The sequence below is a fragment of the Equus quagga genome, chromosome 13, assembly GCF_021613505.1.
Source record: "Equus quagga isolate Etosha38 chromosome 13, UCLA_HA_Equagga_1.0, whole genome shotgun sequence".
Lineage (NCBI taxonomy): Eukaryota > Metazoa > Chordata > Mammalia > Perissodactyla > Equidae > Equus > Equus quagga.
This window is the reverse complement of record NC_060279.1, coordinates 27878002-27904671: the sequence shown is the minus strand read 5'-3', so window position 1 is coordinate 27904671 and position 26670 is coordinate 27878002. Positions and strand designations below refer to the sequence as shown.

At 40.9% G+C, this 26670-nt stretch overlaps 2 protein-coding genes and 1 long non-coding RNA gene across 13 annotated transcripts in view; 1 reads left to right on the top strand and 2 right to left on the bottom strand.

The window, feature by feature from the left end:
* LOC124250099 (membrane cofactor protein-like) overlaps positions 1–1652 on the bottom strand; it is a 38010-nt gene extending 36358 nt beyond the window's left edge. For 10 of the 11 annotated variants that reach the window (XR_006891533.1, XR_006891535.1, XR_006891536.1 and 7 more), the window contains exon 1: positions 1403–1644. Coding sequence is in view for 2 of the 11 variants with exons in the window: in XM_046681864.1 (XP_046537820.1) it covers positions 1403–1526 (124 nt within the window). In the remaining 9 variants the exon portion in view is untranslated. Of the gene's footprint in view, positions 1–1402 lie in introns of all 11 variants that reach the window. The other variant, XM_046681866.1, reaches the window with a different exon arrangement.
* Positions 1653–2284: 632 nt separating this feature from the next.
* On the top strand, positions 2285–21434 carry LOC124250101 (uncharacterized). Its single transcript, XR_006891541.1, has 3 exons — positions 2285–2414; positions 3869–3917; positions 21315–21434. It is a non-coding gene; the product is annotated as an uncharacterized LOC124250101 (long non-coding RNA).
* Positions 2409–26670, bottom strand: part of CR1 (complement C3b/C4b receptor 1 (Knops blood group)) — a 129405-nt gene continuing 105143 nt past the window's right edge. The window contains exons 34-43 of the mRNA XM_046681868.1: positions 25133–25309; positions 24947–25049; positions 23594–23679; positions 21610–21837; positions 20455–20631; positions 18085–18270; positions 16280–16303; positions 15395–15470; positions 9441–9545; positions 2409–2726 (exon numbers count right to left, since the gene is read on the bottom strand). Coding sequence (XP_046537824.1) covers positions 2720–2726; positions 9441–9545; positions 15395–15470; positions 16280–16303; positions 18085–18270; positions 20455–20631; positions 21610–21837; positions 23594–23679; positions 24947–25049; positions 25133–25309 — 1169 coding nt within the window. The 3' untranslated portion in view covers positions 2409–2719. The remainder of the gene's footprint in view (positions 2727–9440; positions 9546–15394; positions 15471–16279; positions 16304–18084; positions 18271–20454; positions 20632–21609; positions 21838–23593; positions 23680–24946; positions 25050–25132; positions 25310–26670) is intronic.

Sequence of the window (26670 nt, the reverse complement as noted above, 5' to 3'; positions counted from 1 at the left end):
GAGCAAATACCGTCTCTGCTTATATTCGGGTGTGTGTGCAGACAGACAATAAAGATCATGAAAACAGGAGTGGTTTGTTATTGCTGAGCAGGGTACCCTCAGAACCAGCACAGGACCTGGCACAGGGAAGGCAAATCTTTGTGGAATGAATGCTGCTAAGGAAAGAATGCAGCATACAAACGGTATATGTAACAGGATCCTGAAAATAACTTGAGCAAAGGAACACAAGAGCATTAGAAGACAGAGGAAATATACCAAAGTATTTAAAATGGTTGTCCTTTGTGTAAGTTTTATACAATAAGCATGTCTTTTTCAGTATATACAGTTTTTAAAGTATTTATTTGATTCAATGAAACATGAAACAAACTTAGTAGACAGGCCTTCGGCCATACTTTTTGAGCTATAGAGGAAAGCTAGATTAACATTATTTATGGTTCACCTCTTAGGATAATCATTTGTCACTAGGTTTGGCTACCAATGTGTTTTAAGTTACTTCGGATATCCCTTCAAATATGATCCAAAATAATGAAAAGAAGGGAACAATGCCAAAAAGCCATTCGGTAACAGACGTGGATACTGCCTGTATTGGATGGGAACAGGAAGATAACTACCCGGCAAAAAAAAAAAAAAAACGCAACAACCTGCAAGCCAATACCAGTATGATCTTGGGCAAGAAGGAGCCTGAGAACGTCAGGTACAAAAGCGGGGCGCGCCCCTCCCAAACCCTCTGAACCGCAGGCACCCAGAGCCTGCTCTCACCCCAGCACTACAGGCACACCACGCGCTTCCCAGCCCCCTGACGAAGCGAGCAGCGGGCCTCCTCGCTCCACACTCGGCACCGCTGGGCTGGCCACTTCCGTGGAGCACACACCCGACAACACCGCCCGCGGCTTCCCCAGCCCAGCCACGCGGGGCACAAATACCCCTCTCAACACGGCACCATCCGGCCCAGGGAAGCAGGGCAAACCCTCCCCACCGGCACAGCACGAGTCCCAGCAACTCCCCCACGCTCCTGGGCACTCAAGAGCAAGCCCTCACCGCAAGCACCGAGTCCGCGCTCCCGTCCCGACTTGGCTCAGTGCCGGTAACAGCCTGCAAGCTTTCGCTAGGGACACAGCCTGGCCCGGTCAACACCGGCTCACCCACCCCGCCGCACCGCTCGGTGCCGACCACCAAGCCTTCACCTCCTGCGCTTCGTGATCCTCACCGCCGGGATCCCTGCACAGCGCCACCCGGGGGGAAGGCTGGCCACGCACTACCCACTCCGCACGACCCGGGTCGACTCAGCCCCGCGCCACCTGCACGACCCACCGAGCGAAGTTCCCCCGCCCTCGGCTCCGGTCGGCCTGCCCCCGACCCGCTTCCGTTCGCGCTGGAGCGCACGCCCTCTCCAGGCTCCTACCGGACGGGGATACGGGTAGCGGGAGCACTAGGGCCCCTAAAAGGATCCCAGCGGAGCACCAAGAAGAGAAGTGGCTCTGGGGGCGACAGAGAGGTGCCGAGAGCGGCGCGCAAGAAGCCATCATTTTCGGGGAGATCCGCGAGATTCCCGCGAGCCGGGCGAGCGGAGCTTTTCGAGTCTGGTCGCCAAACGCAACAATCCACGAGCTCACCAAGTGTGAAGGGCGGCACGGCGGGTGGGCGTGGCCTGTGTCAACCTGGGGCGGAAGTGACGTGACGCAGCTGGGCCGAGGGGCGGGGCCAATGGGGCGGCTGCAGAACGGGGCCTGGGCTCAGGGAAAGCGCGTTAGGGCTGAAGAGGACGCCGCCGGGAACTGACGGACCCGCGTCTGCGGGCGGCTCCGGCTCCTCCCGCGTGAGCCTGACCGCTCTCTGGCCGCACCCTCTGCAGACCTGCCCGGGAGCCCCGAGGAGGCTTGCGGGAAACGGCTGGGTCACCTCCGCATTCGTACGCGGTTAACACCCCACGCAGGAAGGGCGGAAAGGAAACAAGAGCTGGCGGGTCGTCAGTGGCCCTTTTCCGGATCGGTGGATCGAAAACTAAAGCGCCTCGACCTGAAAATAGAAACCGGGAGCCCAGGCAGCGGGTCACCGTGGGACCAGCCGCCTCAGGGCTTCAGTTGTCCTGGGGCGCTCCGGGCTTCAGGACTACCTGGGCCCTCAGTATTCAGCATCAGTCAGGCACAATTAGGGACAATACCTGAGAGCCGTGGTTGAGCCTCTGCTACTGCATCCCGTGCAGGCCTGCTAGAGTTCAAAACCATGAAGACTCGGCCTCTGCACTCGCAACCCCTATCGTGAATTACTCTCCCCCCACTGCCTTGAGAGCACGCCTGGGAAGGTCAATTATTAAGGGACACGGGGCCCTTAGACGCTGGGCCTCAGTTCTGTGGGGCCCTTGCCCTTAAGCAACTCAATGTTTTATTGAAGATGTGAATCCTTAAAACAAAATGGTAAGCAAAATGTAGTTTATTAGGAAATAACAGAGGAATTGCAATTTGGGACGTGGAAACTATAGTGAACCATACAGACAAATCCAGAGAACGAAGGAAGGGAGAAAGTGGGAAGGAGCTGTTTTAAGCAGTTCATTGGAGGAAACCAGGAGCTCGAAGTGGTGGTGGCTTCTCATTGGCTGCTTGCTGTTGCTGGGTGAGGAGGAAATCTTCCTCTCTTGCTGGGGCTGTAAGCAGGAGGAGTGGTAATGCATGAGGGCTCCACCGTCAGGGCCTCCTGACTCCATTTTGAGGGAGGTTTTTCTTTATTCACTTAGAGAGAGACGAAGATACATGCATGAAAATCATAAAGACAAGGGTGTATTAAATGCCAAATTCTTGGAAGCAATGAATGTCATTAGAGTTGGGATGGGTAGGAATTGGATAGGTGAAGTGGATAAGAGGAAGAACTTTTCTGGAGAAACACTCTCTCAGTGCTGTAAAATTAAGAATGAGCAAGATTTATTTGTACAGTTGTGAGTAAGCCTGTAAGGCTAATAAAAGAAAAAACAGGTAACATGACTGGTATTAAAAGGCAAACAAAAGGGGTTGACATTTTCTTCCTATTACTTGGCGAAGAATAAAAACAGTCAACCAACGTGAGTAAACATACTGAGGGGACCAGCATCCGCAAACTTTTAGCTTTTAACATAAGTTTTGTGCATGTTAAAAGTTTTCAAATAGAAATGATTTTTCAACCATCAGTTCCATTTAGAGTTTATCCCCTAAGAAATCATCAAAGCTATGAGCAAAGATGTATAATTTTGAAAAAAATATAAACCATAACTGTCAGCCAAATTATTAAGGAATTTATGGTAGGTCACTTTATGGGATATAATTCTATGCAGCAAGCAGTGTAAAAAATACTGATGTGACAAACTGTGGAACAGAAGTGGAAAAAGCAGACTCCAAATCAGTATATACCCTTTAGCTTTCCTTTTTTCTTTTCTTTTTTCTCTTTGGTGAGCAAGATTGGCTCTGGGCTAAAATCTGTTACCAATCTTCCTCTTTTTGCTTGAGAAAGATTGGCACTGAGCTAACATTTCTGCCAATCTTCCACTATTTTGTATGTGGGATGTGGCCACAGTGTGGCTTGATGAACAGTGTGTAGGTCCACACCCAGGATCTGAACCTGCAAACGCCAGGCCGCCAACGTGGAGCACACAAACTTAACCACTATGCTATCAGGCAGGCCTTTAGCATTCCTTTTATTAAAACAAAAGTAGTATATTGATACATGTAAAAAGAAATTAGTTGGAAATATATGAAAATTAACTAATAGTTGATAGGATTATGGTAATTTCATTTTTTTTGTGGTTTTCATTTTTCTATATTGACCCTATGTTACATTTGGAATCAGGTAAAGAAAAAATTCTTAAATCTAACATATATATTAACTGCTATTTTATTCATAGGCTGGTGGGGATAGAGGCTGTAACAGACAGGATTATGTATGAGAGGATGGTGAGTACATGAAAGCTCTCTCTCTAAACCTCAAATGCATCTTCTGGAATTACAAAACTTTATATATACTTAAACAATTCTATATCTGAGATGTACCAAAAACATTCCAGGTTCAACAAACCATGTAATTTCCTCTTCCTCTCAGAACACCACAATTTTTTGAATTATTTGAATTCAAATATCAAATATTCAAATATCAAAAAATATTGAATTTTTTGAATATTTCTTGACAGAATGTAAAACACTAAGTGTGGATCTGATGTATAAAATAAACACTTTAGTATCTTGGATTATAAAACCGAGATAGTCATTGATGACACTTAATTGAAAGGTATAATTAAGGACACAGTAAATAGGAAACTCAGTGAGGTGGAATTATCATTTCTATTCATTCTTACAGTTGTAAAAGAGTGATAGAATGGACATGTTCTGTGGCTCAAGGTTGGCACTTATTTGTGAAAACAGAGAATCTATTGTTCTCTACAAACATCTGTACACAATGTTCTATGTCAATAATATCTTGATAAAGCTGAAAAAAAACCTTTCCATCTATTTATAGGCTTGGAAGTAAGTATTTTTTTCCCATGAGAATTTGAAAGATAGGGGAAAAATATGGAATATGGCTAATGGTTGGTATTCTACTTACAGGTGCTAGATTAGATTCAAGGTTTGGGGTTTTACAGAACTTTCAATCAGTGAAATTTCTAGACTGGGATTCATCAAACCATTCTTAATTTAATTGAAGACTTTAGCATTGATTTCTTTAACTTATTTTGATTTCACCCTACTGTGGCTCCATTTGAAAGGTTCTGAGCCTTGTTCCCTATTTTTCTGGACTAGCTCCATGAAACAGCGATAGTGTTTTCTCGCTGTATCTCCAGTGTAGAGACTGTTCTAGTCTATAGTAGTGTATAATAAATAACAAATAATGAAATAAATGGGTGTTGCTGTCAAGTGCATTTAATGCATCTCTGCCAGTTCTCCCCCAGCATGGATTTACCAAATGCTGGGAAAGTTCTGAGAGATTTTGATTTTAGTAATTTTAGACACTAGGAACAAAGTGGGATTTGTCTCTGAAAGGAATGAGCTACACCTGTCTGCGCAGAAAACTTTCCTAAACCAGGCATTGTAAGCTGGCCTGTGAAGTGGAGCTCCTGTCTCTCCATGAGCCTTGAGATTATTTTAGTGACCGAGTTCAAAGGGAGAGTATTGACCATGAACTTCCTAAGGTCCTGACAGGAACAGAACTCAAGAGTCAAGGCTTTGAGTGAAGTAGGCAGTAAATACTAGGGGTTTATCTAACTGCCACTAAAGATTTTGTCAAACTGCCAAAGAGAAAATGAGGAGAGAATGGAGAATACACAGGTGTGTAGAGTAGGCTTTGAGCCATATGGTAGACCTCCTTTAGGCATTCTGAATGGCAGTAGGCTGGAGGTAGGTGAGTGGGGATGTCATGCAACAGAGGCCAACTTCTTTAAAATAAAACTTAACATTTGGTGCTTCTTTGCCTCCTCAATTAGTATATTTACGTTATGCTCTTCAGAGGTGAGGGAAGCAGCGTGAATGGGCCTGTGAAGGCTCTCAGAAAAGGCTTTCCACCATCACTGTGAATTCCACATTAGGTATTTGTGAAAACCTGAAAGAGAATGGCTAAACAGAGGATAGTTAAGCCCCTTTGTGATGTTGGCCTTGGGACCTGTGCCATCTCTGTTTGCACCTGGCAAGCACCTGCCAGCCAACTGACCTTCATATTTAGCTGTTAAAGAGCATTAGTGTGGTATGCCACACCCAGAGCAAGGATTCTGAAACCAATCAAGTGCAGAAAGGAGGGCATTTTTCAGAAGGAACGCATATTTACTTTGTTTCCTCTTGGCTTTTGGAGGCTTTAAAAAGTAAGTATATTATAAACCCTGTTCGATTAGTAGATTTGCAAAGATAAAATCTTTTATTTCTTTTTCATGATGGTGGAGACACAAAGTTTCATTTAAATGTCATAGACTTTAACTTACATCTCACCCTTAAGTGTACAAAAATGCAAACGAAACAAAACAAAGTTAGAATATCAGCATTAGGAATAGCTTTGGAGACCAATTGGTCCAGCCCCTGCTTTTCCGATGGAAACTGTTAAGGCCAGAGGCTAACAGAATTGCTCAATAAGACAAGGTGATATATACAGTATTTCCCACAGACAACTGTTGATTAAAGAAACAACTGATTTCTTGCAATTAAAAAGTCACAAGCATCAGATATTTGTTAATCACATTGCTCACTGACCTACTACGTTCTGGAACAAAAAAAAGAATGCAGAATTTTTTCTTGTGACAGGGAATTTTAATCCTAAGAAAGGCAAATTCCTGATCAATTAATTTCTAGTCCTTTTTTAAAATTTAATTCTATAGAAACCTAAGAGATAATAAGTCTTGCTAAAGTTTCAAGTAAGCAAAACCATTGAGCATCTTTTCACGTATCTGTGGGCTACTTGCCCTTCTTTTTTTGGTGACTTGGGTGTATGTCTTTTGCCCAATTAGGGGGAGGAGGGGAGAAGGGGAGTTTAAATATTAACTCTCTAAATAAGCCAATTACCTTTTGTCTGTTATGTAAGTTAAATTTTTTCTCCCAGTTTGTCCAGTGACTTTTCTTATTGTGGGTTTTTTCTATCTTGCATAATTTCAAATTGAAATTCAAGTTGATGTCCAGCTTATTATATTTATCAAGGTTAATGTGGCAGAATACATGCTAAAAACAACTATTAAAATCAAGAATTACACAGAGTTAGCAGTAGGCATATACAAATCTATTGTTAAATATCCAGAAGGATTCTGATGTTTTCTGGAGATCATTAGCATGGCCCACAATATCATATCAAATACATATTCTGAATCCATATGAAAGTAATCTAGTTACTTTTATAATAATTATTCTTTTATTTAAATTTTAGTATGTTTTTTATACAGAACATAGTATGAAGTGCTTTTGAAATAGAGCTTAGGAAATATCCAAAGCTCAAGAATACTAACCACTGGGTGGAGGCTCTTATAGGTGATTTTTATATTCTTTTCCTTTTTTGCTCAGGAAGACTCGCCCTGAGCTAACATCCATGCCAGTCTTCCTCTATTTTGTATGTGGTTCACTGCCATAGCATGGCCACCAATGGGTGGTGTAGGTCTGCACCCAGGAACTCAACCCCAGGCCGCTGAAGCAGAGTGCATGCAACTGAACCACCAGGCCACGGAGCCAGCCCTATATTCATTATATTTCTGTGTTTTCAATAAGGAGCACATATTCTTGAAAGAAAGTTGTTTATTTTAAAAATGGTATAGACAGGAACTGCTGTGCCTTCCAAAAAGGGACAGCACTTTGGACTGGAGTTATTTGGGTGAGCGAATTCTGAGTTGGGTTAATGCAACTAGGATTGGAAGAAAGGTGGCAAAGTGTTTTGGCAGGCAACCTGGAAAGAATGAGGTGATATATCCAGTGATATTTTGAACACTCCTGTGGAATGTTTTTAGATGAACTTTTGTAAAGACAAGCATTGCCCTCACAGCCTGCTGTCATTTTGTCTGTTTATATTTGGTGGCGGCATGGCTGACTGAATCAGTTTTGCACAGCTCTTCCATTATGGTACCCCACTAGTAAAGAGAAACAAATGTATCACCCCAAGAGCCTTGGAGGCAGAATTTAAAGCATCTCTGAAAGCACAGTCTTCTCTGTCTGATTTTATCTTGAAATCTCCTGCATTTTTTGCCTTCTGCAACCTTATATATGTATTGGTGTTAATATAGAAATAATGGTATTTTCTCTTTGAACTATTGGGATAACATTAGAAAAAGTGTTCTCCTAGGAGGCCATGCCATTTTCACTCATGACTTCTATATCTATATATCTATATCTATAAACTAGCCACACATCCTCAGGTATTTGCAAACACCCATTTGAGAAGGATCAAAGTAAATGATCATTAACCTTTCAAAAAAGTGAATGACCAATTCTGAATTTTTAAAAATCAACGCACATTTCATTTGCTTCCATAAACAGTCATGAAAAACAAGCTATTAGATAGAAGCCAAGTATGTAAAAGCTGGATAAAAAAGCCAGATAACAAATATAAGGCTATTCAAATTCATTTCTTTTTAGGGGAAAATAGAACATAATCTGTATTTTTGTTTACTTGGAAATATTTGAATTACCTATATCTTGGTGAACTATACAATGCGTTTCCCACTCCCTTAACTTTTCCTGCAGCCACTTGTACTGTCTTCTGTTGAATTTAGGATTTCTGACATGTGTAGACAGAAAATGCCAGGTTTTGATTAATGCACAACAATATGGGAAAGAGGTAGGACAGAAAGAAAGGAAATTTACTAAAACATATGGTGTTTTTGCTTCTACTTTCTACAAGAGCAACCTAAACCCTTTCAAGGGCTTTTGGTGCTGTTGTTTCTGACAATACCCTGAGGATCTTCTGGACAGGAAATTTTAGGACTCCTGCGTGTAGCCAGAGTAGGGAAGGACCAGTTGAATTGCTCTGTTTGATAAAGAAAAATGAGGTTACCCTGAGAACGCATTAAAGATCTGAACAAAAGGGACAAGTGTCTAATGTGAGAAGGCCTGGGAAAAGGGTGGCCTGCCAGGCTTAAAGAGGGACCAGCAGTGAGAAGATCCTCATGTTATGACAGGGTTCAGGGGTCAGCAGACTTTTCCCCTTAAGGGCCAGATAGTAAGTACTTTGGTTTTGTGCGCCATGCAGTCTGTGAGTCTCTGTGGCATCTGCTCAACTCTGCTGTTGTGTGGAAGCAGCCATAGACAATAGGTAAATGAATGAGTGTGGCTCTGTCCAGTAAATCTTTATTTTCAAGAACAGTGCCTTTTAATGCAGTGATTTCTCATATTGTGTTCTATGTTGTGTGCCACTTAGGGTTGAAGTATAATTTCCCTTTTCACCCCAAATATTTAGCAAACAGCTAAACATTTACTAGACAACAACTTATAGTAAGGCTGCTGTGAATAGGTGGAATGAAGGGGTAAGGAATTGGAACAAGTCCAAGTGGAGGAGGACAGAGAGGAGAAGCAGTCACAGGAGGCCAGGTGAGGTCGAGAATTCAGAGAAAGTCGGAAAGCAGGGGACGAGGTAAAGCGAAGGTCTCCACAGGATCCCTAGTGACGCTGCACATCTAAGGGAAGCCGGAGGACTTGGAGGCTCACCCCAGTGGCAAATGCTTGCGTTCCACCAGAAAAAGAAAAGCTTACTACTTCTCAAGGGTTCACAGCATAAGTGCACAAAAACCTAGGAATGCTTTGAAAAAACAGTGTCTGTGCACAGCACTGACAGAGTCATCACCCCAAATCACTGGAAACAACATAATCCAAGAAAAAACAACAGTAAAGCTGTTTCCAGCTCCTGAAGTACTTCCTAACTTCTTAGGTATCAGTGATCCAGCTAGTGCAATATCATAGTCAAATCCTGTTTCCATTTTCTGTATTCCACTTGTTGAAAACATTGTGAATTCAGCGTGTGCTTGTTACCTGCCATTCTCCTGATTTGTTTGCAGACTTTGAGGCTGAACACAGTTGCCTTGTTGGGGATGTAAATGGATAATCACTTCTTTAGATTTTCCATCGGTATTATTGCTAATTGGTAGAGGAGAAAAAATATGAAAAATGTCTTAATTATATATGTTTCAGTTTTAAAAGAAATCAGTAGCTTTCATTTTGAAATTTAGGGCATAATTTGCCTCAAGTTTCTGAAATCTTTGCAAGATATCTAAAAGGAAAGACATAACCAAATACCACCTTTCAAGACTAAGTGAAAACTTGGATTAGGAAATAATACTAAATACTAAATAATACTATCCTCTACATTGTCTCAGAAGACTCTAACTTGCTTATAGACAAGTGTCCATCCCTTCCAACAACACATTTCACTATTTCCAAAGTAATTTAGGCAAAGTAATGTCAGCATCATGGCGGAGTGAGGTGTTCCCTTTGTCTCTCCCCTCTTTAAGTTACAGCCAGTCGGACATCCACAGACCAACAAAGGAGTCTGCACAGCACACCCGAATGCCTGAGAGATCCCTCCATCCATACATCTGAAGGTGGGTGGACTGGACATCCTGGAGGCAGTGGAACTAGGGTAGCAGCAGCACAAGCTCCTGAGACCAGAGGTTCCAGGATCTGCAGCCATGCCTGGGAACAGTGGCTCCAGGAACTAAGGTAATACCTGCCAATGGAGGCTGCAGGAATCCAGGCAGCCCACATTCCTAGAGGTGCCAGGAATCACTGCGGGTGCACAATCAGAGACTCTGGGAACTGCATCGATACCCATGACCCAGCCCACTTCCTTGGCCGCAGCACCTCTGAAACTGGACCTTTCAGCAGTGGGGGCTGCATGCAAGAAGCAGATAGCCCCAGCAGCAGTGGTGATGCCCATGACCTGAGGTTTCAAAAAGCACACGGGAGACCAGAGGCTATGGGAGCTGCAACAGTACTCATGGCTTAGCCCCTACCTCTCCTCCAGCAGTGTCAGGTGGTGCCTGTGACCTGAGGCTTTAGGAGCCACAGCAGTTCCTACAACCCAGCCCTCAGTGGCGGAACCCTCAACACCAGCCCTACCAGCAGCAGGGACTGCATACAAGACTCTGGGCCCCTGGCAGCAGTGGTGACACCTGTGAACCTAGTACCCGGCAGTGATGCTGCCAGCACCCCCAGATAACCTGGAACAGCACAGTCGGCGCAAGAGGCAGCAGCACCTAAGCCTCTGGACAGCCTGTGGAGAGCCAGGTAACAAGAAAAGCAGAGCCCACAACCCTGGCCCCCCCAGATGCAGAGGTACCCACAACTTTAGCCCCCCCCCCCATAGCAGTGATGCCTGCAGACCCAACAAACCCAGACATGGTGGAGGTGCCTGTGACCCCAGCTCCTTCCCCACTCTCCCCCTCCCCTCCACCACAGTGGGGGAACACAAGACCCAGGCAACACCAGAAGCAGCAAAGGTGTTCCCAGCCTGGTGACCCTGGTGGTGACACCTGCGACTGCAGCAACATCGTAAGCAGCAAGGCACCAGCAACCTCAGAGATACAAGCAGCGCAATGAGGGCATTGACGATGCCTCTGGCAGAGGCAGTGGAGGGTCGAAAATACAGGCTCTCAAATATAACCAGACGCGGCCCAGAATCAAAGTAACCAAAGCCTTACCCATATAAGAAAGGTGTTTGCTGCCACAAATGCACCAGCAGAGGAATAACTCATCACGCACCATGAAGAACTACAGTAACACATAAGCATAGAAAGACAGCCACAACTCTCCAGAAACCACACTCAAAGTCAGGAGATTGCAGTCTAACGGACAGAGAATTCAAAATAGCTGTAATGAAGAAACTCAATGAGTTATGAGAAAACTCAGAAAGACAGTTTAACAAACTCAGGAATAAAATTCATGAACAGAAGGAGTACTTCACCAAAGAGAATGAAATTCTAAAAAAAAAAAAGCCAAACAAATTCTGGAGTTAAGAACACAATGAGATGAAGAATAAAGTAGAAAGCATTGGAAATAAAGCAGAGCATCGGGAAGAGAAAATTAGCAAGCTTGAAGATAGAAATCTAGAAATGTTTCAGGTGGAAGAGGAGAGAGAACTTAGATTTTTAAAAAATGGAGAAATTCTATGAGAAATATCTTAGTTAGTAAAAGCAACATAAGGATAATGGGTATCCCAGAAGGAAAAAAGAGGGAGAAAGGAGCAGAGAACCTATTTAAAGAAATAATAGCTGAGAATTTCTCAAACCTGGGGAAGAAACTGGATATACAAGTACATGAAGATAATAGAACACCTAATTATCTGAATGCAAAGTAATTTTGATTAGTAAATATTATTTACCACAAGACCGTGACATTTAAACTTCAAAATATTAGTAGATTTGCATTGCAGTCTTACACAAGAATTCCTTTTTCCCCTATAGTGAAGATATAAGTTCTGTTTTCTGTACGATTAATCCTTACAGTTAAGACAGTAGCACTAGTTGTCATGAAGGCTTATGAAAACTGACATTAAAAGGAAGTATTTAGTTACTTTTAAATGTCAGTAATAACAATCGTGTAAATCACAATAGTTCGTATTTTCTGACATTCATCTTAAGCAAGGCACTGTGTAGTGGAGTAGGAACTATTATCCCTATTTTACAGGCAAGGAAAAGGAAGTTTAGAGAGGATCAGAATCTTGCCCAGGGTCTCAGAACTAGTGAGTGTGAGCGCAGGTCTTACTGATGGCAAAGCCTGTGGTCTTACCTGGTCTGCTCCTCTGCTTCTGTGGGTGTTATTTGATAAGCACTTCATTTTACATAAACGAAATGATAAGTAATAGAATACCAATACCTTTGGGTTTCAAGTTTGCATTGGTTTTAGGGATTTAAGAATGGAAACACAAAGAATTAACTCACTCCACCACTTAGCAGTACTTCCTCATTGCTCACTTACTCTTTACCCTCACGGAAATTAGAATGACAGCACCCCTGGAGACAAAGAGGACGACTGTGAGTCAGGAGCCAGTGTTCACAGGATGAGGAAATGCAAACCTGAGAACCATGCATGCGGCAGAGTAGAGGGTTGTACAGCCAGGAGGCATGGGCTTCCAAGGAGCAGTGGTTAGAGGAGGAACGTCCTGAAAGAGGTCTTAGGTGATGAGTGGTACAGGGGTGTGAGGGAATACCACCCTGGAGAGTGTGTGCTGAAGGCGTGGCTCTCCAGTTGGTTGACGGGGTTAATGTGGACACAGGGTAATGCAGGGAGGCTTTAGAGAGAGGGGACGTGATAGTTTTATCCCTCCAAGCATCATACCAGTGACGTCTTTAAAGTTTTATCTATGAACAAGAAGGCTGTTTCGTATAGAAATGGGGCTGGATGAGAGGGAGAAACAAGAGGCAAGGATAAATAGGCTCTGAATGGAGGAGTCCAACGGTATTATTCATCAGTGATTAGTGCAGACTTATCTTCTTTTATGTTTGTTATGAATTATTGATGTAGTAAATACACGGTGAAATATCAAATGTGCAGATAATAGCATTTTTTTCACTAGTGATAAAGCCAGTGAGGTTAAACCGCAGAAAGAACTTGCAAATCTGTGTGAACCAACAGGAAAGTTTTCACTAAACCTTAATATGGACAGAGGCCCTTACAGAAATATTGTAATCTTCTTACAGGCTAATAACTTAGAATAGAGTAAAAAGGAGAGATTGTATACTGTCCTGTAGAAGGATGCTGGCTTAATATACCAGAGTAACTACAATAAACCCAATAAAACAGAGAAAAAAAGGAATACTGAAAGAAAAAAAAGAGATATTCCAGCTTTGTACCATACACAGTTCAGGATACTAAATTTCAGTGATATACAGTTGTATTTAGAAATGGGCAAATAAAATTATCAATGGAGTAGCCAAATGGGTTCAAGATTTTGAGTCAGTTAATTGGGACTAAAGCCTTAACTCTTAACAACTTCCTATTGGCATGATTTTAAGCAAGTCACTGAATTTCTCTGCACCTCAGAGTCCTCTCTGCTTTGGGATAACCACATTATCAAGCCGACATATCTCACAGAGTTGCTTTGAGGACCAAAGAAGTCAATAAATGGTAAAGCATCTTATAAACAAACATGTTGGCTGTTGCTATTTTTATCATTAATCTTGACTACTGTACAAGTGGAGATCAAAAATCATTAAATAAAAATTATTTTGAGTGCCCATAGGTGGTCCCTGCTCACAAGGAGCTCATTGTCTGGGGACGGGGATGGTGAGGAGGGTAGTGGAAACCAAAGAGGACAAGAGGTCATTTAATAGAGTGTGGGAAAGCCCACTGCGGGGGAGAAGGAGGAAATGACTAGATTGTTTGCAAGAAGTTCTGCTGTGATATTCTGCTTTTTAAAAAGTTTGTATTGGCATACTCTGTAAAACATCAAAACTTCAGTTCCTGTAAAGCTTCTTTAGGAGACTGCATTTTTTAGAAAACTCTTCACCTAAAGTTACATACTGTTTCTCATGGGTATACAATTTGCTCAAGTTTATAATATTGATCTCGTTGACACTGACCTCACTAATTAAATCAACTAGTACAGAAGCTGTGTATGTTCTCTTCCCAGTCAAAAATGTTTCTTTATTTAGATCTTAATCTTTGCAAGGTCTTTGCAAGTTTAAAAAGTAAATGGTGTTTATAAAAATGGGCTGGAGACATAAACAGATATTTCTCCAAAGAAGATATACTGATGGCCAATAGGCACATGAAAAGATGCTCATCATCGCTGATCATCAGGGAAATGCAAATCAAAACTACACTAAGATATCACCTTACACCCGTTAGAATGACAAAAATATCCAAAACTAATAGCAACAAATGTTGAAGAGGTTGTGGAGAAAAAGGAACCCTCATACACTGCTGGTGGGAATGCAAACTGGTGCAGCCACTATGGAAAACAGTATGGAGATTCCTCAAAAAACTAAAAATAGAACTACCATACGATCCAGCCATCCCACTACTGGGTATTTATCCAAAGAGCCTGAAGTCAGCAATCCCAAAAGTCCTGTGCACCCCAATGTTTATTGCAGCACTGTTTACAATAGCCAAGACGTGGAAGCAACCTAAGTGCCCATCAACAGACGAATGGATAAAGAAGATGTGGTACATATATACAATGGAATACTACTCAGCTGCAAAACAGAACAAAATCATTCCATTTGCAATAACATGGATGGACCTTGAGAGAATTATGTTAAGTGAAATAAGCCAGCAAGAGAAAGATAATCTGTGTATGACTCCACTCATATGAGGAATTTAAAACTATGGACCAAGAACAGTTTAGTGGATACCAGGGGAAAGGTGGGGTGGGGGGTGAGCACAAAGGGTGAAGTGGTGCACCTACAACATGACTGACAAACATTAATGTACAATTGAAATTTCACAAGATTGTAACCTATCAATAACTCAATAAAAAAAAACTGAAAAAAAAAAAGTAAATGGTGTTTATAGAAGATTTATTTATTTTCTTAGTACCAAAAGCAAAGCCTCAATTCTTCTACATTGGCAGCCTGTGATATGTGTACCAGTGGGACCCACTATCTAACTTCTAGAGCCCTGATAGGATCTGTGTAAAGAGGCTGGAGTCTAGAAGGTCTCAACAAAACTGAGATACCAACAGCCTCACCAACACCTTTGTAAAAATTCCTTCTGCCCATCTTCCCTTTTATAAAACTCGAGTCCTTAAAATTCCAAGCTTTTTAAAAAATGTGTTCTTAGCATCATATACATTTCTTTTAGTGTGAATACTTCTCTATCCATAATATGCATCAAGGGCCTTCTTTAGAAGAATTACTATGTCTGTTTATGTGGTAGTGTTTTTCAGTTTTTTGTTTTTCCTGAGGTTTTCTTTTAATTCTCTTTGGCTTCCAAAAGGAGACAAGTATAGTAATAAGCATTTTCTAGGAGAACATGGCTCTACTTACCCTTTTTTGCGTTTTAGAACCATCCAACAGGAAATAATGATGGGTACAATAAAGAAGATCATACCGAAGAATATGCCTAGGCAGTAAAACAGGTCATTAAATGCATGGAGAATATAACCCCAAGGTTTTAAACTCTGTGCTAATATCTAGTCCCAGTAGAGGTTGCCAATGATTTTTTTAAATGTAACTACAAAGTCTGCTTTAAAAAGCATCCCACACAGGCTAACCTTTAAGATTTCGCCTCTGTTCCTGGTTTAATCTAGCGCATTAGTCTTACCACCACAGGGTTATAGATAAGGGGTGAGCAGAGCAGTTTTGTGATCTGTAGTCCAACAGCAGCTTTTCAACAAGTAGGTGATAATGGCACTGGAGCTCCTGGGCTCCAGCTCTCTGCGGCCCTGCGTGTGTCTCTTGTGGAAGGCACAAGGCAGGAGCTATTCTGTGCAACAGACCCTGCCAATTCCCTTTGAAGCAAACTCTATCACAAAACTATCCCTCTTACTCAGGCAGATCACAGAAATTGGCTAAGAAAATTGGTCTTTGTGGCTTTCAATTTGTGCAAATGGGCACGACTACCATCCTGAAGAATATTCCCCAGTGGTAAATGAAAAGGGAAGTTGCATTGTCCCGCCACATTAAAATAAGAATGATTGTTCATTTATAGTGGTTCAAAGATAGTATAGAACCTTTGATAAAAGGCACTTACTCTATATGCATGTGAAGATACCAGTTTTGCCACAGCAAGGCCTGAATTTATCATTATTTTCTTTCTGATTGAAATTGCAATATGACATTTTGATCTGTCTTTTTACATTTCATTCATTAAAGTGGATACTTACTGTTAAAGTTGCTAGAGTTCCTCAGTAAACCCTTCATAAAACTTACCGACTATGAGAGCATCACGTGGGCCTAATGGGAAGACAAAAGCCACAACACATCAGTTGAGCGCACAGCATGATCAAACAGGAGCTCTCAGCTGGTGACGGTTCATCCTGATGTTTTTCAGTACACAGTATTTTCTGTTATAAAAAGCCACTGATTGTACTCACACAAACTCATTTCATCTTGTGCACTCAGCAAAGTATTTTTTCTTTTTAACTTAATATTTTATCATAAAAGTAATATAATTCCAGCAGAAAGTTTATAAAACAGGACAAAAGAAAAATATCACCCATAATCCTACTACCCTGAAGTGTTTTGGTACATTCCTTTCTGGTCCATTTTCCTATGCATCTAGGTTTTTACATAGTTATAGAATCTATATCTATCTAATCTTTGAACAGTGGTATTAAGTGCTCAACATCTGTTAACTTTTATAACTATTACTGCCACAACAATGCTACTGCTATTTGTACGATAGCACTAACTCCTCATTATATTTTTCACATATTTTTCATCTGTCTCCTGCCTTATTTGCTTTTCAAAATAAGTCCTGAGTCATATTTCTTGACCTTTTATGATTTTCTCTATCATAAAGTTAAAAAAGTTGGCCTTCTTCTAGCTGTTTGATAAATATTCTTTTTTTTACTTTAGTTTTTCTATGTTAACTTTTAAAACTTTTAACTCCTTATTATATCTGGTATTTATTGTAGGATAAAAAGTTCTAAATTTTTTCCAATGCTACCTATATTATTTGAATCTTTTTATTCCCCAGGGATTGATGTCTCAGTCATATTTTATCTGTAAGATACTTTTATTTTTATTTATAATAACCTTTATTTTGTTAATATCTATTTTGCTCCACTTATTTTATAAGCCTATTTTTGTGCTAGTATAGAGTGACTTATGTATTGTGGCTTTATATTTTGTTTTAAGATCTGATAGGGTTGGTCCCCCAATTATGTGAATATTCTGTCTCTCACAGCCACATCTTCGGAATACTCTAAAGGCATTCAGTCAGTCAGGCAGTGAGCTTTTTGTCAAAGGAGTGAATATAATTTGATATTAATTGAGTGTCAATTTATAATTTTAAAATAACATGTCAGATTAGTTAACGTGTTTAAGAGACTAACTGTAAAAGAAAAAAACAGATCTTGAATAATCTTGGTGTTCAACCATGTGTCATAAATAAGAGTCATAAGAACTGGAGGGGATAGGCTAGCACTAACTTAGATTAAGAAAGGTTATTCATTGTTAATTTTGCTCATCAGGTCCTTGATGTGTACAAGTTCTATCTTACATTGCACTCTACTTGTCAGCAGAGGGGTTTTCTGTGAGCTCAGTGAAACATGATTTCTAAATCTGTTGTATTCAGCTGTACCAGCTTAAAATCCTATAGCCTACACTGGTGAGCGAGACCGTTCATCTGGTCTCTGCAACTTGAACGGTGCTCCCTGACTGATGCTGAAAACATTCTTGAAGGCCTGCTCTACTACTGATGTGCTCCTGAATTTTAAGGCCCACAGACTATAAACAAATCATTATTGTGTGGTTCAAGCAACAATAGAGTAGATAAAAAAGGTTCAGAAAGGGCCTTGAGGAAAGGTGGGTGGATTGAGAAGTGTAAGGAGAGCAAGGCTGGCCTCACTTTCATTGCTAAGGGCTTTTGGGGAAGAATTAGGAGCTCCTATTCCACTCCTTAGTTCTTAGCACATGCCATAAACATCACACTACATTAGATAACAGTATGGATGAATGAATCAACAGTAACTACAACTGGGAAGGACATACATCATTGCACTTGCACTTACGAGATGTACATATGGCCAGAGGAGGGTCCCATGTGTTATCTGCCTGGCACTGGCTCTGGGGACTGCCTTTCAGACTATATCCATCTTCACACTCCAAAGTTACATTATCTCCATAGTGATAGATGTTTTTAATTTTCATCTCCTTCTGGATTCCATTCATAAACTGTGGGAGGCTACATTTTACCTCTGAAATTAGAAAAATCAGAAGGAAATTGATATTTTATTGTTAATTGTTAGTTGAAACTGCTGTAATGGAAACATCTATAACCCTAAACCTACTTTGCCTTCAGCAAAGAAAGGTCATGTTTTCAAGCAAGAATTACTGACACCCCCCCCCACCCCCACACACACACACCCTATGATTTAAATTATCTGACTTTCATTTCCTAGGTAAAGTAAGGGAATATAAAATGTACTACACATCCACTTTTAATTATTGATAACTCTGCAACTGGAAAGTTGTGGAAAGTTTAGGAGTTAGGATAATCAAGTTCCAGCCCTGGATCCACTTGGGTCACACCATAAGGAAACAAGAATATCACATTAACTCTCTCTGGGTGTATAACAAATACTAGTATTTTGCCTCTTGATTAAATGCATGTTTCTGGCTCATTTCTATACATAGAACAAAGAAGTTAGTAAATCATGATTCTGAATTTAAAATATCATTTTTCTACTATATTTTATCTCTTTTAGCTCATTCTTTCTTTTGCTTTCTTTCTCTGTCCAGTCATGGATACCTTCTTCAATTCTAGCAAAGCCTGCTTCTTAGTTGTGGTAGTCTCAAAATTAGCCTAAATTCTTTTTTTTCTTTATAAGAAACAACAAGGCGAAGTGCTATTTCCCAAAGTAAGGTCTGTGGTCTTTCTACATCAGCATATTCTGATGGGTTTGTTAAAAATAGACCTCTGGACCCCATCTCAAAATGTCAGAATCAGAGTTTTTGGGAATAGAGCTTAAGAATCTGCCTTTTAACAAGATTCCTGACTGATTTCGCTAATACTCAGACAGAGAATGACTGCAATAAAGCATGTTTGAGGAGGGCAGTTATTAAGACAAAAAGAATTTTACTTAAATAAAAGGAAAGCAGCTGCCAAGAGAGGAGAATATTACACTTTATCTTCAGGAGAATAACTTCCCCAAAGTCTTAATTTCTATAATTGATCTTTGAACTATTCCCTGAATCTTCATACTTCTAAATGTAACTAAAGCAAGGAGGGGTGAGCTTTCTGCTGTCTGCAGAGCCACAGGGACTCTGTAGTTTGTGAAGTCCATCTTTGCAAATAAATATAGGAGAGTCACTTACCATCTCTGTGGTGGCCCTCAATTTGTTTATTTCTAAAGTCAGAGAGCTGGGAGGACAAGAAGGATTTCTGAGACATTTAGGTTGTGGATGGCCCTATGACCCTGTAATTACAGCAACCACAGGACTAACTGCTCCTTAATAGTAGAAACACAGGCGTGTCTGAAATGTCTCCTCCTTCCTCCCTGCCCTAAGCCTAGTATTTCTAAAAAGAAAGAAAAGAAGAAACAAACAAAGCAAAATCACTAAAATTGTAGTTTTGCAAAGTCAAAGAACCACATTTAAAAGGAGACAGTATACAGTGCAATGTTCAAAAGCAGAGGCTGAGCAGGGCTGCAATCCTGGCCACCACCACTTATAAGCTGTGGACCATGAACTAGTTACTGGATCTTTCTAAACTTTACTGTCCTCTACTGGAAGATGGCAAGAATAATAATCCCACCTCATCAGATTCATTTGGAGAAACACAAATGACTTTTGTAAAGACCTCAGTACCATGCCTAGTCATATTATTTATTATCCACATTTTGTACCTTTTTGGAATAATGCCAACAAAGATTTTTAAGTCAGAAGCCATTTTTGCAAACATAAGAATAAAGGAAATAATTCCTGGGGACTTGTTCCAGGGAAGAGATGAAATAAACACATCACTTTTGGGCTTGGAGATTATAATCTGGCTCCATATCCAATAATTCGAGGAATTAATTGCTCTCAACCTTGCTTCAGGCTTCAATTTTCCTCACAAAGTGTATTTCTAGTCTCTTATTTACCTTCTAAGGGTATTTGTGAGGACCACCTGTGACTCTCTGAGGAACTTTAGAGCTGAAATATTTTATTAGTTAAAAGCTTGTGAATCATTTTAAACTGGTGTTTGATGTCTGTTGTATTACTGGAAATTCAATCAGTTCTTCCTACTTATTCAGTAGAGTTGAAATCCTTCCTACCTTTTGTTCTGCTTTTCTCGTCCTCTGTTGATACTCATTTCATGATCTCTTAGAAATGATCTCTCAGACTTATTAGCCTCAGGCATCAATTTTCCATAAAAACCAAGCAAGAATAAGAAATACCTTTGCAATAATGATCAGACTGGCTCCAGGTTCCCAGGTATGTACAGAAAATGAAGGCGTTTCCCACCAACAGGTAGCCTGGGTCACAAGTGTAGGTGACAGTCATCCCAGGAAGATACGGAGATGCACGCCCTCCAATCTTATGCCCATTGTGGATCTTGGGTGGATGTGGGCATGCTAAAAGCAAGATCCCCCCAAAACACAAGAAAAGACATTCAATTAAAGAAGTATAAACATGCCAAGACATCTATTAATTTCTCTGGCTATTAGAGCCACAGGAAGACCCAAGGCAGGCAAGTTCCCAAGGCACTAAGTGTTTGCTGATCAGTGGGAAGACTGATTCTCTTAACCCAGACCTCTCAGCCTTGAAACAGGATCATCCATATTCTCTACCTGTAACTTGTACCAGATGGAGGTGCCATGGGGATCTACAAACTACCAATTCAATGTTGTCTGTCCTCAGTGGAGGATGGAGCTCATGTGGACAATCACGGTCATAATGAGCCTACAATTGTCAGGTACTGTCATTTAAAGCCAGACTAATACAGAAGAGGAATGAGCTACAGAGACCAAGAACACAGCCTTGAACTCCACTTCTCCAGGGCATCCGGAGTTCCCTTTGCAAAAGATGAGATGAAAATTCAACAAAATAGAGTCACTGGGTGAGCAGAACACTTAGAAGTAACAAAAGGAGTGTAAATGCATACATCAGAGTTTCTTTAACTATTTCTATAGCATTATCAATTCCGAAGTAAATTACTGCCATCAACATGTATGTTTTGCTCTTCACACCCATCTATCTAGTATGAAAATTGGTATAGATGGCATAACAGAGTATTTTCTCTGGCATTTGTTTTCAGTGCTTTGGAAATATTCTCTGTAAGATCCAGACCTCACTGATTCTCTCTGCTCTCCAGTCTTCCTCTCCTCACCATCCCACAGTCCTCACTCAAGCAGGGTCATCAGAATAACCACCAACTGGGACATAAAGTGGCTCATCTAGAACCCATCTGTTACTCACTCGGCAGGTAATTCTCTGTCTGACATTCACAACAAAGCCACGTTCAGAAATATAAATGACTGTCACTATATAAATATGGAGGTTCTCGCCTAGATATTCTGATCCATCAGGAGCGTGGGGAAATGTGCACTGACCAGCAGAACCAGAAGGTTCACAGCGAGGGGCAGGGCTGCTCCAGAACCCATTCCCTTGACTGTCACTTGTGCAGCGGATGGTGCTCTCCCCGACGAGGTTGAAGGTCATCCCTCTGACTGGGTGCGGGTCACATGTGTAAGTAATTTCTTTTCCATAGGGAATGTCTCCCAGAGAAGTTCCTGTGTGGCGCCCGTTAAGGATAGCCGGAGGATTTGGACAAAAGATTTCTAGAAGGAACACAAGGGCTTTAGGTTCCATTAGAATTTCAATCAAAATGATTATACAATAATAGTGCCCTGGGACTGTGTTATGAATAAATTTTTTTTCTATGAGAACACAACTAAGGTGGATGCAATTTAAATAAGTATGGGTTTTTCTGAGAAGGAACTAACTGAAGTGAGACTTAAATTACAATTTATTGTCAAATTCCAAAATCCCTTGGTAACTAAGTGTTTAATCCATTTGGAAGGTGATTAAGTTGTTTTTTTCAGCAAGATATGATAGCCTACTTTATGTGAGGCATCGTAAGAGTCCTGGGTTGACAATGGAGTACAAGACAAAGATCTGAGGTTCCAGGGAAATCTTTGTAAAGTTTATTAAACATGGATTATCATTTTCAGCAGATGTAAATGTTTCTTGATGACTCAAGACCATTGTCATCAGTACCAATACCAAATATACAATAGTGTCGTCAGAATACATTGATTCCTATAGGGCTCTTTATAGCCAGATTAACTGGCTCCAGGGAGCCTTTTGGTTTTGGGGGCGGGGGGAGTTCTTTCTTCAAAGCTATCAGGTATCATTTCTTTCTGCTTTTAGTATATCTGCTTCTAGTATTCTCTCCCTAAGACTAATTTGGTGCTTCTAATCTGATATGGATTTAGGAAGAGATCTCAAGCTTGTCAGAACTGTGTGAATAAACGAAGTGAAGGCCTTAGTGCATAAAACAATGATTGACTTCCCATGCTGGATTTTATCTGTGTTTGTGTTTATCCAAAGTTTACTTATTTTCAGCTGTGTGTGTCTCAGGATGGCTGTTTGTTGGATGTCTGAGATTTACACATACTGAATGTTCTTATAAAGTTCCACCATAATCCCATAAGGTGTCCAGATAGATTTCTAGCAAGGTGTTTTAACAAAATCCAAATTACAGTGAACAATTTTTGACCATTAGGAAAAAGAGATTTAAAAAAGTCTTGCCTTACTTTAGTAAACAGAGTAGGATAAATCAGTAATGTCTTGTGGTATATATGAAACACTTTGATCTATTTATCAATTTCTGAATCTTTGGTATGTTTTATTTAAGTGGGTGGTTTTGAAATTTAGGGCACCTCAGCTCATCAATTCAAATATTGACTCACTTCCCTGCAGCATACTAACTTATCACATAACTCTGTTTTATTTTCTCTATAACACATCACTTTTTAACATACCTTTTTATATATTCTATTTTTTGTTTGTTTACCTATTTACTTTCTTGTTCATCATTGCCTCCCAAGTAGAAAATGAACTCCATGAGAGCAGGGATAAGACCTTCCTGTTCAGTCCTCTCCCCACATGGAAAGTCCTGGCCCATGGGAAGCCCTTCCTCGGTAAATACTATGGACTAAATAACAGGCTGAATAAATAGTTTAGAGATGTGGGGGGATAAAAGGACATAAACATTTAAGAGAGGTCACTCCTCGATGGTGAAACTAAAAATAAATGAATAAATAAGTTTTGGTGTAACTTTATGTCATCTAGTTTCTCCCCACATATTCCCCACAAAATTCAACACTGACATTAAATTAGTGATTTACGGATTAGTAACATAAACACACGATGTATAAGACCTACAAGGCCCCTTTGAAATTCTTCTAACAAAGAAGGATCTTATCAGTAGTTAAATAAAGATCCAGACAACAGGTGATTCCACGAGGCAAAACACGCTGGAACAAAAAATAAGGGGGATATCCAGGCTGCACAGTTGTTCCTTCTACTCACGCTCACACACAGGAACACTGCTGTTCCAAAGGCTTATCATTCCAACCAAGACACAACGACTAGTGGAGCTGCCTTTTAATCGGAACCTAAAGAAAAATAAGGAGTACTAACATGTGAGCAATTTCCATCTCTCCCTTCATCTCGTCGCTGACATACTCAGCTTTCTCAATTCAGCATAAATACCATTTGCCATGTAGGTTCAGGCCCAGCTGAAAGTCTCAGTTCATTAGGGACCTGAATTCAGTAGCTGGCAGAAACTCAGAAGCCATATTATTCTAAAGAATCACAATATCCTGTGACACACAAAGCAATCAGAACTTGTACATCTAATAGTTATACAGACATCATAGCCCAGTGTCACCTACAGAAGTCACTGAACACAGGCTGCACTCCTTCCTGTGCTCTAGACCCGCAGCCATCTCGCACTGACAGCCCTCTGACATCCCACTTATTCTCATTAGTGGGTTATGAGGAAGAACAGCTCTCCATCTGGGTGAGAAAAGCAGAGAACATCTTGAAAGAGAACAACAGTGTTCTTTTGCCATGACATTTGTAAGGGCCAGAAAGAGGCTCATGGGATCATATGGGCCAAATGTTCTAGGAAAATAAGAGGGATGAGGGGAGGAGTGTTTGCCACCCTGAAAGGCCCAGCATGTTAATGCCTCCAGTTGTCCCTCTGAAATCTGCTGATCCCTGTTGGGTGGTAGGCTTTGTAAATGTCAAAGATTCCTTAGAAAGTGTTAAAAATAACTGCTGTATTTCCCAATCTTGGTACCTCCCACGGACAGATAGTGCAAACCACTGAAAGTACGAGATCTGCATTAATGTCTAATAAGACTACCTAAAACAATAACATCCGCCATTAGATCTCAGTGCCAAGGACATTACTGGTGCAAAGACATATGATTAGGTTAAAAAAACTTATCCATACACTGTTACAAATTCCACTGTTGATTGGTTTTGTTTCCTGAAACAACCCTTGGCTGACTTTTATCACAATGCAAATAATTTTTGTCTTATACGTCAAACTTTTTACTAGCATACTTCCATAAAATTATATTTTCCTGACCCCAAACAACTATTTACCCACTTACTTCCAGTTCCAACTATGAATTCAAGGTCAGCATCTGTATTTATGTTTATACTTGACATTGAATTATTATGCCATTTTCTTTATTTCCTAATAGTGGTGCCACTGAGTGGTACCCTACACTTATTTCAAAACTACCAGAAGTTAACCTCCCTGGGCACTTCTTTTCCATTGGTCAGCCCCACTTTTTGGATTAACCCCTGAACCCAAGAGAGTGACTATCCAGCAATGAGTCCCTGGTCTCTGTTGCAGAATACACTCACCCCTCATCACAAACGAAGGACACTTCTGCCCCAAGCTGGAAATTTAGTGGAAAGAGCACCCGACCATTAGGGAGTTGGTCCAGGAAGTCAGCACATGATTTCACTAGGAGGAAAAAACAGGACTAAGACTGCCATCTGAGGGAGAAAGAGATTGTTGATCTGCAAACCAGATGAGAGTGTAGCCACCTGCACATCTTGGGGCTTCTGGGCTCCAGTCTCCTTGGGGCGTACAGCGCAGAGAAGCAGCCCCTCTGAGATCATAGCCGGGCTCACAGCTGTAGAACACTTCCTGGCCAGGGGAAAAGTCATCCTTGTTGTTTGGAGTGTGCTTCCCGTGTGGGATTTCTGGAGGCAGCTGACATGCTGGGGAAAGAACAGCAAAGTACCTGTCAGTTATGGGAAAATATTTTTGCAGTACCCTCTGCCTGCCAGGAGCTTAAAAATCCTAAGAAGAGAGTATAGATTTTAAGAGAAAAGATCTGGTAATTCAGTACTCACATTTTACTGATGAGCAAACCAAGGCCAGAGAGCAGAGCTGTGACTAGAACCAAGGTCTCTCTAAACACCTTGTCTGTTTTTCTTCTACTAAAACGTTCCTAAGACTACAAGCAGAATATTCCTTTTGCTCTCCAGTACTGGCCATCCAGGACATAGCCGTGAGTGCTGGTGGCTAGTTCTGCTCTTACAGTTCCTAGAAAGGTAGCCTTTCTGGCAACAACAAGGGACACATTTGCCCAGGTCTCATCTGACAGACTCCCTCTCCTCACTCACTGTACAGTCAGTCACACGTCCCCTTTCAGTTTTCCTCCCAGCTCCTCTTTCAGAACTGTAAGCCCCCTCCTGGTCCCTATGTGCCAGCCCAGATTCTTCCCCCTCCACTGCTAAGCCAGCCATTTAGTCACCCAAGTCCAACACAAGAGGACAAGGGAAGCCATCAAGAACACGATCCCCTTAAAAGAAAAAAGCTTGAATTTCTGAAGAGAGAACATGTTGCTTAGAGCATATTTTGACTCAAATTTTGGGTGACTCCTTCCATAGCCCAGTTGGTGTGTGCTCAGGGCATCAGAACACATTTGAGCCTCAATCTTAACCATATATAACTGAATAAAAATTTTTAAAAATATTTGCTTGTATTTGAGCCAGTCACTTCCCCTTTCAGAGCCTGAGGGTTTTCAGTAATAACATGGAAGAGTTGGAACAGAATTCCTGAAGTCTAAGGCCTTTTGTAATCTGATGCTATCATTTAGGTCCCATGGCTCATTTGCGTACTGACCCCTCCGATGATAGATCTATGTCATTGTTATCATACATTATTTTCATCTTACATCTCACTATACATTATTATTAGGTTCTGCCATCAGAAAGGCTCTTGAATTGCAGGCCTTGTTCTGTTATTTACTAGCTCTGTGATCTTAGAAATGTTAAATAACATTTATTATTTAAAATGTTAAATAACTAAGATTTCTCAAAGTAAAAGGGAGTAAGAATAGTTCCTGCCTCATGTTTTTGCTCTAAGTATTAAACAATGCATATAAAATGTGTGTTACAGATGACACAGAGCAAACCATTACTTTTTGACAATTATTATTATCAGAGAGAACATAAAAGAGTTAGTAGTATGTTTAGAGTGTTTATAACAATTTCATCATCCTTGTGCATGCACACACACTCATACACACAGCTTCTTTAATTTCAACAACTCATCATTTACACTGCTGCACAGA